This window comes from Arvicola amphibius, chromosome 2 (assembly GCF_903992535.2).
Source record: "Arvicola amphibius chromosome 2, mArvAmp1.2, whole genome shotgun sequence".
Lineage (NCBI taxonomy): Eukaryota > Metazoa > Chordata > Mammalia > Rodentia > Cricetidae > Arvicola > Arvicola amphibius.
This window is the reverse complement of record NC_052048.2, coordinates 39,610,710-39,623,329: the sequence shown is the minus strand read 5'-3', so window position 1 is coordinate 39,623,329 and position 12,620 is coordinate 39,610,710. Positions and strand designations below refer to the sequence as shown.

General features: G+C 44.6%; 1 protein-coding gene across 8 annotated transcripts in view; it reads left to right on the top strand.

Annotated features, from left to right (window-relative positions):
* Nucleotides 1-12,620, top strand: part of Itpr1 (inositol 1,4,5-trisphosphate receptor type 1) — a 338,451-nt gene that overhangs the window by 294,587 nt on the left and 31,244 nt on the right. For 4 of the 8 annotated variants that reach the window (XM_038318103.2, XM_038318100.2, XM_038318104.2 and 1 more), the window contains 5 exons: nt 3,882-4,046; nt 8,889-9,084; nt 10,607-10,699; nt 11,802-11,941; nt 12,414-12,579. In XM_038318103.2, coding sequence (XP_038174031.1) covers nt 3,882-4,046; nt 8,889-9,084; nt 10,607-10,699; nt 11,802-11,941; nt 12,414-12,579 — 760 coding nt within the window. Of the gene's footprint in view, nt 1-3,881; nt 4,047-8,888; nt 9,085-10,606; nt 10,727-11,801; nt 11,942-12,413; nt 12,580-12,620 lie in introns of all 8 variants that reach the window. The other 4 variants (XM_038318102.2, XM_038318101.2, XM_038318098.2 and 1 more) reach the window with 1 other exon arrangement.

Sequence of the window (12,620 nt, the reverse complement as noted above, 5' to 3'; positions counted from 1 at the left end):
CAGAGAAAGGAGTCAGGGTTGAAACTGTGAGTTTCGTTGATTTGGTTTTGATTTTGAGACAGCTGTGTAGCTAAGATTAGTCTTGAACTCACTATGTTGCCCAGGCTGGTCTTAAATTCATTATGTAGCCCATGCTGCCCTCGAGCTCACGATCTTCCTGCCTCAGCCTTCCAGAGTGACAAGATTACGGGTGTCTGCCACCACACCCTATGAAGTTGTACCTTAAAGACTAGGAAAGGTGAGGCCAAGAAGTGCAAAACTCGGAGAAGCATTTTGCTTATTGCCCATAGAGCAAAGTGGAACAGCAGGCAAGAGACTTGCGTTTTACATGGGGACAGATCCTGGGACACTAAACTCTAGGAGAAATCCACTGGGCCTCATCTTCCAGGTTCACATCTACTTCCAAAACATCAATCCATGGTGGTATATTAGGTGTTAAATTTAGAAAATGTTCCATGGTGGAATCCATATAGGAAGTACTGGGTTCAATAAAAATGAAAAGTGTTGTAAGATTTATTGGAGACCTTCAGAAATGATCATGAATTTCTGGGGAAGAGAACCTGCAAAGTCTTGTTTCCTAAATGCTTTAAACTGTAGTTTCATAGACATGTCCTTTGGGAATAACTTTATGCAGAATAAATGCTGGGAGACTCTGTTCACCTTGGTAGGAAGTGCTTGCAGTGTTTTGAGCCAAGATGATTTGTACAAAGGCATTCTTGAAAATTCATTCATCCGTGTTATGTGGACTAGGGTGGGAGGTGCTGTAGGCAGGGAGGGAGGCCTTTTGGGGCTCTGGCGGTGCTTTTGATCAGTGTGGTAAGGCTGAGTCATAGTGTAGACATAAGAAACAAGATACAGATATCACAGAGGTGAAGGAAAGAACTCCACAGGGTGGGCAAAAGGGCAGGGCCATATCTTTGTCAAACCATGGCAAGATCTTTTGCTTCAAGCAAATGAAGAATTGCTGTCTTGATTGGGTGGGCAGTAAAAGGGAGAAATTTATTGTATGTGTTATAAAGCATTTAGTTGGGCTCATGGTTTCAGAAAGTTAGAGTCCATTGATGGCAAAGGTTTGGCCACAGGAACAACTGAGAGTTCACAAATTGGTCCCCAACCAGGAGGCCGAGAAAGCAAAGTGGGAATGGCTCAAATCCTCCCTCCACTCCCATCCCCTACCCTGAGACACACTTCCTAATTCTTCCCAAACAGTCTACCAGCTTGGAGTGAAGAATTCAAACATATGAGCCTATGTGGGCTATTCTCGTTAAAACTACCTGGAGCTTGGAGTAGCGGTGTTCATGTGTGTACACATGCTTGTGCCGGTGCATATGGAGGCCAAATGTCAACTTCAGTGCCATTCCCCAGGAGCCATTCACCTTCTTATTTGAGACAAGGTCTCTCACTGACTTAAGGCTTGCTGATTTGGTTAGGCTGGCTAGCCCCAAGGACCTGCCTCCATCCCCAGCATGGAGATGACAAGCACACATCACCACACAAGGATTTTTTTTTTACATGGGTTCTGGGGATCAAGCTCAGGCTCGCATAGGAAGCACTTTAACAACCCTTGCCTAAAAAAAAAAGACAAATTTAACTACAAATTTCCAGTCAGGGATGACTAGGCGAAGCCTCTGGCCACCATCTAAAATGAAATGATGCGGCAAAGTTGTTGAGGTGAAAATGTAGTCACATTGTTTACTTACCATGCTTGAGGTGACAAAACATGCCATTACCGTTAGCTCTGACATTTTTAAATCTGTGAGCGCAGTGACAAAGAGAGACAGTTCTGGAGAGGGTGGCATAGGTGTCACAAGTTTAAGAAGGCATGCAGGATGATCAGATGATGGATGGATGGATGGGTGGATGGATGGATGGATGGATGGATGGGTGGGTGGGTGGGTGGGTGGGTGGATGGATGGATGGATGGATGGATGGATGGATGGATGGAAAGACTCTTAGTGCCTCAGAGATTGTCTACTGTGTACTGTCTAGCTCTGTTTGCTTTGCCCCTCACTCATTCCACAGATAGCACATCTTTAACACAAAACACTTACAAGGAACACTCAAGTTAGACAATTAATTACCATCTTAATGCACTAGAGGTTTTTTTTTTTTAATTTTGTTTTTAGCAGGAGACACTACCTATGGGAGAAGGAAGCGTAACTAAACAGACAGAAGAAGGCTGGGGGAGAAGACTAGGGTGGTATCAAAAAGGTGGAGCACCAGGGTTAAGGTTGGGACAAAGTGCTGGAGGAAGCTTGGGTGGATGCATTCAGAGCACGAGCAAAGATGTGGTGTATAAGGGTGGAATCCATTGGAGATAGTGGGAAGCTAGACCTAAAGCTGGTCTAGCAGAATCAGTATGGAGTAGGGCACTGGGCCGAGTCCATGAACAGAAGATTCCTGGAGAAGCAGTGAATGTTGAAGAGAAGAGTGGGATGAAGTGGATTGTCGGCCTCTTCAGATTTTAATAACTTGGGTAGATTCGGTGGTTCTGTGACATCAACTGGTTTATGATTGTCCCTCATCTCTCCAAAATCCTCTTCTAAAACTCTATCCAGAGTCAGCCGTGCTTTGCTACCCTGTGAAGGATTCTTCCACACAGGGTTAGAACTCAGGGCAAACCTGGCCTGTTGTTTGTTGAGCCTACTGGAGAGAGCCAGAGGTTCTCCATCTGTGCTGGAGTTCTCACTCATCTGATTGCCGGGGAGCTCACTTACACCGGCTGACAGATTAGCTGGCAGCACGTCTGTGCACCTGGTGCCAAGGGAGCTAGAATAGGGGAGGATGGTTTTCCCGAGTGCATTCAGAGAGTGTTCTCTTCAGCCTTTTCTGTTAACCAGAGATGGACTTCCAGGCACAGGGTTTCTATGCAGATATAAAAGTATTAGCCAGTAGATCAGTCAGGTCCCCTTCAATAGTAGGTAGCAGGAAGCCCATTCTAGCTGAAGCAGAGGGGGAAATGCATTGGTTCATTTTGACATAGAAATCAAGAGCCTGACCAGGTATAGCTGAATATAGGAGCCTAGATCGTGGATTCGGGGACCAGTTCCTATGTTCCTTTGTTTGGCTATATGTCCTCTATGCTGTTGTGTTTTCATGGCTGTGGTATGGTAAGAAGAGGCCAGCAGTCCTAAGCTCATATCCCTTCAAGGTCAAGGTAAGTAGAAAACACAAAATTGTCTTTTGATATAATCCCAGGGACATTTGTCATTGGCTTCATTTGGCCAAGTGACTATCCTTGAGCAGTCATTATACCCGTAAGAATAAAACACTGTGGTTGGCCAGGCTGAAGCTGCTTCCAGACCCCAAGAACTGGTTGGTTCTTGGAAAGGGTGAATTTCCCATGTGAAGATGATAAGTCATTCCCAGAAAAAAGTACAAGAGAAAGAGCTCATCCTGGCGAGCCTTGTTTTTGTTTCTCAAGAAAGTGTTCATTTTAGTTGTGAACATATAAGCAAAGAAACATGAGACTTGTCCACTTGTCATTAAGTTCTACCTCTGTTATGTCTGAAACGGAGCCAGCTTAGGCAACAGGCCTCAATCATGCCGATCACAGAGTTTGTGGATAGAGGCAACTTCTCTGTTTGACTGACTCATACAAGAATGTTAGAAATTGTTCATTTCGAAAATTGTAATTTCAGTATGTGTTAATTTTGTTTTTGCCGTACACAAGCACTGCTTGATTACTGGTGCACATGAAATTATTTGACTTCTGTGTAATTCGTAATATGCCTGAAAAGCACAGAAATGGAATGACTTAGAGACACAGGACAGGTGTGAGTGTGCTTGGTGGGCTCTCGGAGCTGAGGCCCTCTCTAGTTCTCATGTACAGTTGAGTATGGTCTGCACCACGTGACTGTCCCCTCCACATCTGTTCTCAGGTCTGCAATAAAATCATCTTTCTGATGAGCTTTGTGGGCAACTGTGGCACGTTCACCAGAGGCTACCGAGCCATGATTCTGGATGTCGAGTTCCTCTATCATTTGCTGTATCTGCTGATCTGTGCCATGGGCCTCTTCGTACATGAATTCTTCTATAGCTTGCTGGTGAGTAGCAGGTGTTCATGTATCTCACACATGGAAACTATGTCAACTCCCCACCTTCTAACAGCACCTAGTGTGCCTGGTCCTATCATGTCAAGCCCCAATTGTGTTTGGTCTTGGGAGGATCTGAGAGAAAAATGACATAGGAAACAAGGCAGCTCCCAGGAACCTGACAGTACACAGTCCCATCATGTCCTGAGTGTGGCACATCTGTAGTTTCCACTCATGGAAGAGGTGTCCATGTGGTGCAGATGTTTTCTATATATGTCTATTTCTCTGACTCAGGTAGCACTATCAGCTACTTTCCCTTGGGATCTGTTTCTCAATGCAAACCAAAGTAAAAGTACTTTTCTCAAAGTAAACCAAACTCAATGCAAGGACCAAAGTAGGAGTAACATGCAAAGCCTCAAGACCCAGGAGAATGAGCTTGCTAGAAAAGAGTGATTTTGTTCCCATGGGGCCAGGTGGTTATGGCCTTGACAGTCTGTGGGTTGGTTCTGTTCCCTTTCTTGGGAGCAGATTAAGTTACAAACCAAATAGTGATTTCCTGTCCAGTAGTCAGAGGAAACATAGATCTATAGAGTTGGAGATAAGAAATTTCATTGTATCTCCACAACATGGCAAGAGCATAAACTTGACCTATTATGAAAACACAAGAAATAAAAATATAAAGATCAAAAATGTCCAAGGCCTCAGTATTGGCTTAAGAAATGAAGGAAGGGAGGGAGGGAAAGGAAGGGATTTAGAAAGGTGGGGAAATTCCTTTAAGGGAGTGCTATTTGTATGGTTTCTGAGCTGCTTGCTTTTGTCTGTGCCTCAGTTTCCTCACTTACACGTGAGAAGGGTATACCTTCCTCGCAGGGATACTGTTGGGATCATATGCAGCTGCTCATGTCAGCACCCTAGACAAGCATGGCCTCACAATGGCTCGCTATTCTTATCTTTGTCATCCTCTATTCCTGCTCTCATACAAAATCTCATAAAGAATTCTCCAGGATTAGCTCATTCCATTAGTGGTAGATGTTGGCAGGCTAAACAGAATGGATTATTTTCTCTAGTTTCAGAATCTGTCTGGCTATGCTTTGAGGTTTTAGGCAATGAGGTTGCAGGATATACTTGTGAGTGCCATTATGTGGCCTATTTTGGTCATTCTACATTAGAACTCTTTAGAACCCTGTATGTATTCCGGAACCTTTCTATATCATGCAAGAACATCCATGGCCAGAGTTCCAGCCTATGAGGCAAGGAGACCTATACCTACCAGTCCAGCAAACTCCTGCCTGCCCTGGGTAGAGGGACAGAAGTCACTGAGGCCTGTCTTTTGTTCCTGCTCATGGGTCTCTCTCAAGAGACAGACTCCCCTTTGACCCCTGCCGTCTCTCCCTGCTGGAGTGTACTTTCCCTGCTAGTCTCCTTCCTGTTGATCTTGCTTCCTTTTATCTTCCTTTTTATCCCTTTCTTTTGAGTCATTTGTGGTGCCAGCCAGGGCCCTTCCTAAATGCAAGGGACAGAGTCGGATGATGTGAGCATCCTTACCTCAAACCTCACCATCCACAAGACCGTAGCTGCTACCTCTTTGCAAGACCATGCTTCTCCCACATTCTCACCCTACTTTTGAGGTAGATGATGTCTTCAGTTCACAGCTGAGGATCGTGAGGCACGGTAAGGTTAGGTAACTCCTGCCCTAAATCACATAAGAAGTTGATCCCCCAAGTCCAAGCCACATTTCTCTTGAAAACATGGAAAAGCCTGTGCCTCTGTGAAACTGGCATTTCACACTGCAGTTCACATCTGTGTTTTTCCAGAGCTCTCAGCTCTCTAGCAGAGAAGCCCAGGGAGGTCCGTCTAGATCATGGTGAATGTTTCTTCTGTGTGTTTCTAGGTTTGCCTGTGAGCTCCTTTTCTCGTTCAAAGAAATACTGAATGTGAGAGCCCAGAACACCAAATGGAAAACTGTTCAAATTGTCCCACAAACAAAGCAAACTCCCAATGTTTAAAACAAACCTGGGTTTTCCATAAAACAAAAAGACCTCCAGGAGAGAACTCTAGTGGCCTCTGGGTAGTCAGAGCTTCCTCACCTCACCTTAGACAGCCCAGAAGGGGAGGAGGAAGGGACAATGATCCCTTGGCCTAATTAAGGTGCCATGGCCCCCAAAGACTGTCTGGACCTGGCCTCACGTCTGCATCCTAGTTGTATTTTTAAGAAAATATTAACCCCTGAGATGGAAACATACAAAGTTCATAAGGGGACAGAATGAGGACTCCAGATGGTCACTAAACACGGAGACATGCTCATCCCTAAGTGCCAAACCAAGACAAGCTCATGAAAATATGCGTGCTTCTCGGAGTTTAACCTGCCACTTGGGGAGAGGTGAAAAAAATCATAATAATTCCTGGTCTGGTAGCCATGGGGACACAATGGTTAGAAATTTTTATCTACTGAATGTAACTTGATGCAGCATGCTGGAATGGCAATAGGCAGTACTTTTCTATTCTAACGGGAAATTAGAAAACCGTAAGTGGGCAAATACATATACAGGAATATCCAGAGATATTCATCATCACAAAAGCAATTCTGATAACACAAGTGAAAACATCTTGATTATTCAAAAAATGATATTAGCTATGTTGTGTGTATTTTTCCATATACTACTAGATCATTGTGATGTGAAATGTTTATGACTGTTGTCTGAGAGTGGCTATATGTCATTATTATAATATTTTAATGATATCTGTACATTACATTTTTAAAATTGTTTTTATTGAGTTATATATTTTTCTTCACTCTCCTCCCCTCCCCTTGAAGCCCTCTTCCAAGGTCCCCATGCTCCAAATTTACTCAGAAGATTTTGTCTTTTTCTACTTCCCATGTAGTTTAGATCTATGTATGTCTCTCTTAGGGTCCTCTTTGTTGTCTGGGTTCTCTGTGATTGTGAGTTGTAGGCTGGTTTTTCTTTGCTTTATTATACATTACATTTTTTTAAAAAGGAATAATGTGAATGGATGTCTATAGATGATGGAATTATTAGGGCTTTTTTCTTTGTACTCTGTCTTTTCCAAATTTTCTACTTTGTACATGGGTTAATTTTTGTTTGTTTCTTTCTTTAATTAAAAGGTTTATTTAATTAAACTACCCCGCTCTTCTATGTTTATTTTTCATCATTTTTACCATCTCAGTTTTATAAATAGTGTTTATTGTTTAAAATTCAAAATTATTTAAAAAATAAAACCATAAGAGTGTCTTCTCTGTTTTGACCTGTTTCATGTCTGTGGTTCCTGCCCACAGAAGACAAGTACCCTTTGTTCATTGTGTGACATTCTCTTAGGCTGAGTTGCTAGACAATATTTAACCAGCATTAACAGCAACCGTCTTTTTTTGTGTGTGGATTGAATGCTACCTCCTTGCTTCCTTTTAAGGATCCTCCTTTGCCCAGTACCCTCTAGGAAGCTAGTTTCAGAATACAGATTGGAGTTAGGTGGGAGGGGAAGTTAATTGGCCAGAAAATGGCCTGAGATATAAAATTCTAAGCTGGAAGATATTGAGAGATCAGCCATTTCTATCCACTCATTTTACAGATGAGGAGACGGCAGTCCTGAGAGGCTCAGTCAGCATCTTGTTGTAAATCAAAAGCACAGTCAAGAGCCCAGGTGCTTTCCCCATGACTAACTTCACTGTGCACAGTTACCCAAAGCCACAGTGAAGACCGAGCCTTTCCAGAGCTGTCTAGACATGAGGACAGAGGACACATTGATTAACAGAAACCAAAAAGCTAGCCTTAACCAGACCTGACAACATGTGCCTACAATCCTTGATGGTCAAGAAGCTGACGCAGGGGGATAAAAAGTTTGCTGCCAGCATGGGCAAAATAGGAAGATTCTATCTTTAAAAAAATAATAATAATAACAATAAAAGTTTCTAAGTCCAAGAGTTACCCTATGGCTCTCTTCTAGTTGCCCCCTAACCAAACGGTTGTGGGTACCCCAAGGCAATCTACTTATTGTCCTCTAACACCTACATGGATGTTCAAGGATCTGCCTTCCTCATGAAGAGAGCATGTCCCTTAGTTCACAGGCCTAACCTGTGAACCTAGTGTGACATTCAGGGGTCTCTCCTATACTAGGGGAGGAGATGGAGGGGCTAGGTTTCCTGGTATGTCTCCACTGTGGACATCCTTACAACTGTACTGTGTGACTCTGCTCCGGTCTCTTCCTCGGGAAGTTGTTGATTACCACTTGCAGCACTTGCACAGCATATAAGAATGCCTGCGTGCTAAGCACTGTATAGATGATGCTTGCTTACTCTTCATATTAACCCTCCATCCTCCAGTCTACAAATGAGGAAACTGAGGCTAGGGACAACTGGGGGCAGAACAAAGCCCAAGACCCAGGCTGTCAGTAGCTGAGCTAAGATGTGAGCCTCAGCAGCCCAGAGATCTTACAATTTGCATGTAACATGCCTGCCTTCACCATTAGATACTGCCCTTCCTGGAAGCAGGTACCAGGGTAGCTGGGCCTTTGGAGAAGCTCAGAAAATAGATTCTAAATGGATGGATGCCAAGACCCTGCTTACTTTCCTCCCCCTTGTTCTCTGAAGCTCCTGTTTCTATTTCTGGAACCTCTAACCTGTTTTGTGTGCTGTTTGAAGTTGGTACTGATTACCAACCCCCCCCCCTTCTATGTTTATTTTTCCTCATTTTTACCATCTCAGTTCTCACTGGGAAGACAGGCAACATGTTATGTGTTAAAATTATAGAATGATTCTGAATTTTCAAGAGAGTAAATGATGCTGTTATAAACCTAAACACAGGCTTCTTAAAAATTGTTCTATCCTCTTGTCATTTGAAGCTTTTTGATTTAGTGTACAGAGAAGAGACTTTGCTCAATGTCATTAAAAGTGTCACCCGCAACGGACGGTCCATCATCTTGACAGCGGTCCTGGCTCTCATCCTGGTGTACCTGTTCTCAATAGTGGGCTATTTGTTCTTCAAGGATGACTTTATCTTGGAAGTAGACAGGCTGCCCAATGAAACGGCTGTTCCAGGTGGGTTTGGGATCCTCTTGTCTTTTTACATGTCAACAGAATTTTAACTGGACTAGAGTAAATACATTACATTCGCAGACAGATATCTCCCTAACACCAGAGTATGAAGTATGAAAATAGGTCATCCTCATGTTATTCAAAAGGTGATGCCAAATACTGTGTTGGTACATATTCTGATATTAACTCTCAGGCAGATGAAATTGGTACAAATTAGACGCCAGCCAAGGCTACACAGTAGCAAGGTTCTGTCTCAAAAACACGCATACACCAAAATAAAATTTACTAATGCCATATTTTCAGCCAGTGCAACTTTTTCACAAAGCATTTTTACTATATTTAGTGAAAGCATCCCCTTGACTTAGCACACCTACTCCTGATAATTTATACTTATGGGGATAATCTGCTAAGTGTGTGAATAAGCAGACTTCTAAGACTGCAGTGTGAGGTTGGGACCAATCTGAATATAACAGAGCATTCCACTGGACTGCAGCCATATCTGTGAGGTGGAGTACCCCATGCATAGCTTGCACCCTTATAAACCTTTACGGACAAACACTGATAACATGAGAAAACACAGAATAATAATAATAAGATCATACTTTTAATTGAAACATTTATATATTGTTTTGTATTTGGAGTTTTGTGAGAAAGGGGATCGTATAGCTCAGGCTGGCCTTGGATTCACTGTGTAGCAAAGATGACCTTGAGCTTCTTATCTCCCTGCCTCTACCACCCAAGTGCTATAATTACAGACATGCACACCGCACTTGACTGTCTGTATTTTTGATGTGGACAGACAGAACCACACATTGCTAGCAGTGGCTATCCCTAAGGCTTTAAAAAAATGTGAGTTTTACAATGAGCTACCGTATATATAACAAAATTAGAAGTGACTTCCTATTTGCAAATGGTAAACAATGATAATACTTAAATGATGCCTGAGTGTTCTTTCTCAGAATAGCTGCCAATGCTTAGTGAGCCGCACCTGGTTAAAGACAGCCGGGCTGAGTCCAGAACACCCTAGACCAGCTATGATGCACCATGCCTGGCTGCCTTCTCCCCCAGTAGTGTATCTTGATGCAGAACCTCAGCCTTCGGTTGACACCAAGTGGCACTTAACGTCACCTACCTTCCCTTCCAGTTCTGACCTAAACCAGCCTGAGCGCATGGGTGCCATTCTTGCCCATGGTGCTTCCCCTGCAGGCATGATCCGGATCTTGCCAGAATCCGTACACCCTGTAGTATTTCTCTTAGCATTTCAGGTGTTTGTCTCTGAAGTCGGAGAGGTGCTATTTAAGTGCGATACTGTTAGTAAGCCTACAGAACTTGACATTTCTGGCTTTTTTCCCATCCAGCTCACCAAATAAAAGTGTAAATTGCATCTGTGCTTTGAATTTATATGCAGTATTGGAGGGTGTTATTTATGTAAAGGATTGTTTAATCAGCCGTGAACTGGGGACTTCAAACATTTTAACCATATGCTGCCAGATTGTTCATCACAAAACTCCCTTCTCTTTCCCAGAAACTGGCGAGAGTTTGGCAAATGATTTTCTGTACTCTGATGTGTGCAGAGTGGAGACGGGGGAAAACTGTTCGTCTCCTGCACCCAAAGAAGGTAGGACCGCATGGCCACCAGCCCCAGGTGAATATCAGACCCCTTCAGCGACTTTGGTGAGGTGGGGGGGTGTCGGAGCAGGTTAAATCAGAAACACTGCTCCGGAGTGAGGCCAGCGGCAAAGGGGAGAAGTTGGAAGCGTGAGGGAGATGAACAGAAAAGGAAGCCATGTGTGCAGACACAAGCTGCTGATTTGAGTGTGAATGCCAACTGTGGACGGGACCCATGTGGGAAACGGCAGTGGAGCCGGAGGGAGACGGGTAAATGGGTGATCATGGAACCAAATGCTGCCTCAGAAAGGGTGCTATTTAGAAGACAGGCAGCCATCAACAAAAACCGAGGATTCTTAGGCAAAGGAGGGGAGGGGGTATTCTACAGGCTTTGTGGTAAAACTCCTTTAAAGAGATAATGGTCATGTGCAAGGACGGCAGGAAGAGATGGTTCCAGAAAGACTCCTCACAGATCCTGTGCTAAGCCAAGATGTTAAAAAATGCCCAGAAGCCACAGCAATGGGGTGATGCTGACAATCACCTCAGTGGGCGAGCACGTGCCTAGCATGTGTGAGGCCGTGCCTGGATTCAGTCTCCAGGAGTGCAGAACAAATAAAAATAAAAGTGAAAGAATAAGAAAGAGATGGTGTTTCAGCAGTGCAGCGAGGCAGGCTGCCAAGTGGGATAAACAGTCTCTAATGTAAAGCCACGGAGGCCATGGCCCCTCTGTACGATCCAGCCATGCTTCCATCCTTTGAGCATGCCCAGTTGGAACCTGACAGATCCCTCACCTGAGAAGCAGGCTGCTTTCTTTCTAGTCTGGGCCATAGACTATATTCTGTTTGCAGGTAGGACGACAGTGTAACATCTTCAAACAATAGGGGTCGTGTGAAGCTCTGTAGAGGAAGGACAGTCCTGACATGGCTTGAGAAGCGAGCAGGGCTTAGTGGTGGGGACAGCACTGTTTGAGTTCTACAGCAAACACCTGACTCTTCATCCCGTGGCTTTATTTCTTGGGCCGGAGAGATGGCATTTGGGAAACGTCACTGTAGAATCACAGTATCTCTTTCCCCCTCCTGTCTTAACTGTGTTATGACTCGCCCCGTTCACAGAGCTGCTCCCGGCGGAAGAAACGGAACAAGATAAGGAGCACACATGTGAGACGCTGCTCATGTGCATCGTCACCGTTCTGAGTCATGGGCTGCGCAGTGGGGGTGGAGTAGGAGATGTGCTCAGGAAGCCATCCAAAGAGGTAAATGGATCCCAAGGGAAAGAAGGGACACAGGGGTGCGTGGGGGTGGCCAGTGGGGGTGCACTGTGATGGAGCTGATTGTAAACTCTCAGTGTGGAGGATGAGCTGGGAGTGTGACAAGCCATTGTGCAAGAGCTAGTCAGTGCCCCTCCCCACGCATGCCCACTTAGGCATGTTCAGGCTCCACGACAACTTTGTGTTTCTCTCCTCGCTTGACAGAGGTCTGCTTTGATATTAGACCTGGCCACCTCAACACACTTTCAGAACCTTCCTGGTTGTGTTTCTTCAGCAGCTGGAGAATTCACAGTATGAATCCAGGGGATTGAAAAGAGACATAGTTGGGGGGGTTTAAAGTTTGATGCCCAATGTAACTCCTGCCCAAGAGGACACCTGTCCAGCTGGAGCTGGGCTTTGACCTCTTCAGGGTGACAGGTACTGAGGGCGCTGCCTGAGTGCCATCTCGCATCTACAGGAGCCTCTGTTTGCCGCGAGAGTGATCTACGACCTGCTCTTCTTCTTCATGGTCATCATCATCGTCCTGAACCTGATCTTTGGGGTCATCATTGACACCTTCGCTGACCTGAGGAGTGAGAAGCAGAAGAAGGAGGAGATCTTAAAGACCACATGCTTCATCTGTGGTAAGTATCTGCCCCATCAGGCAAGCAGGCCGCCGGACAGT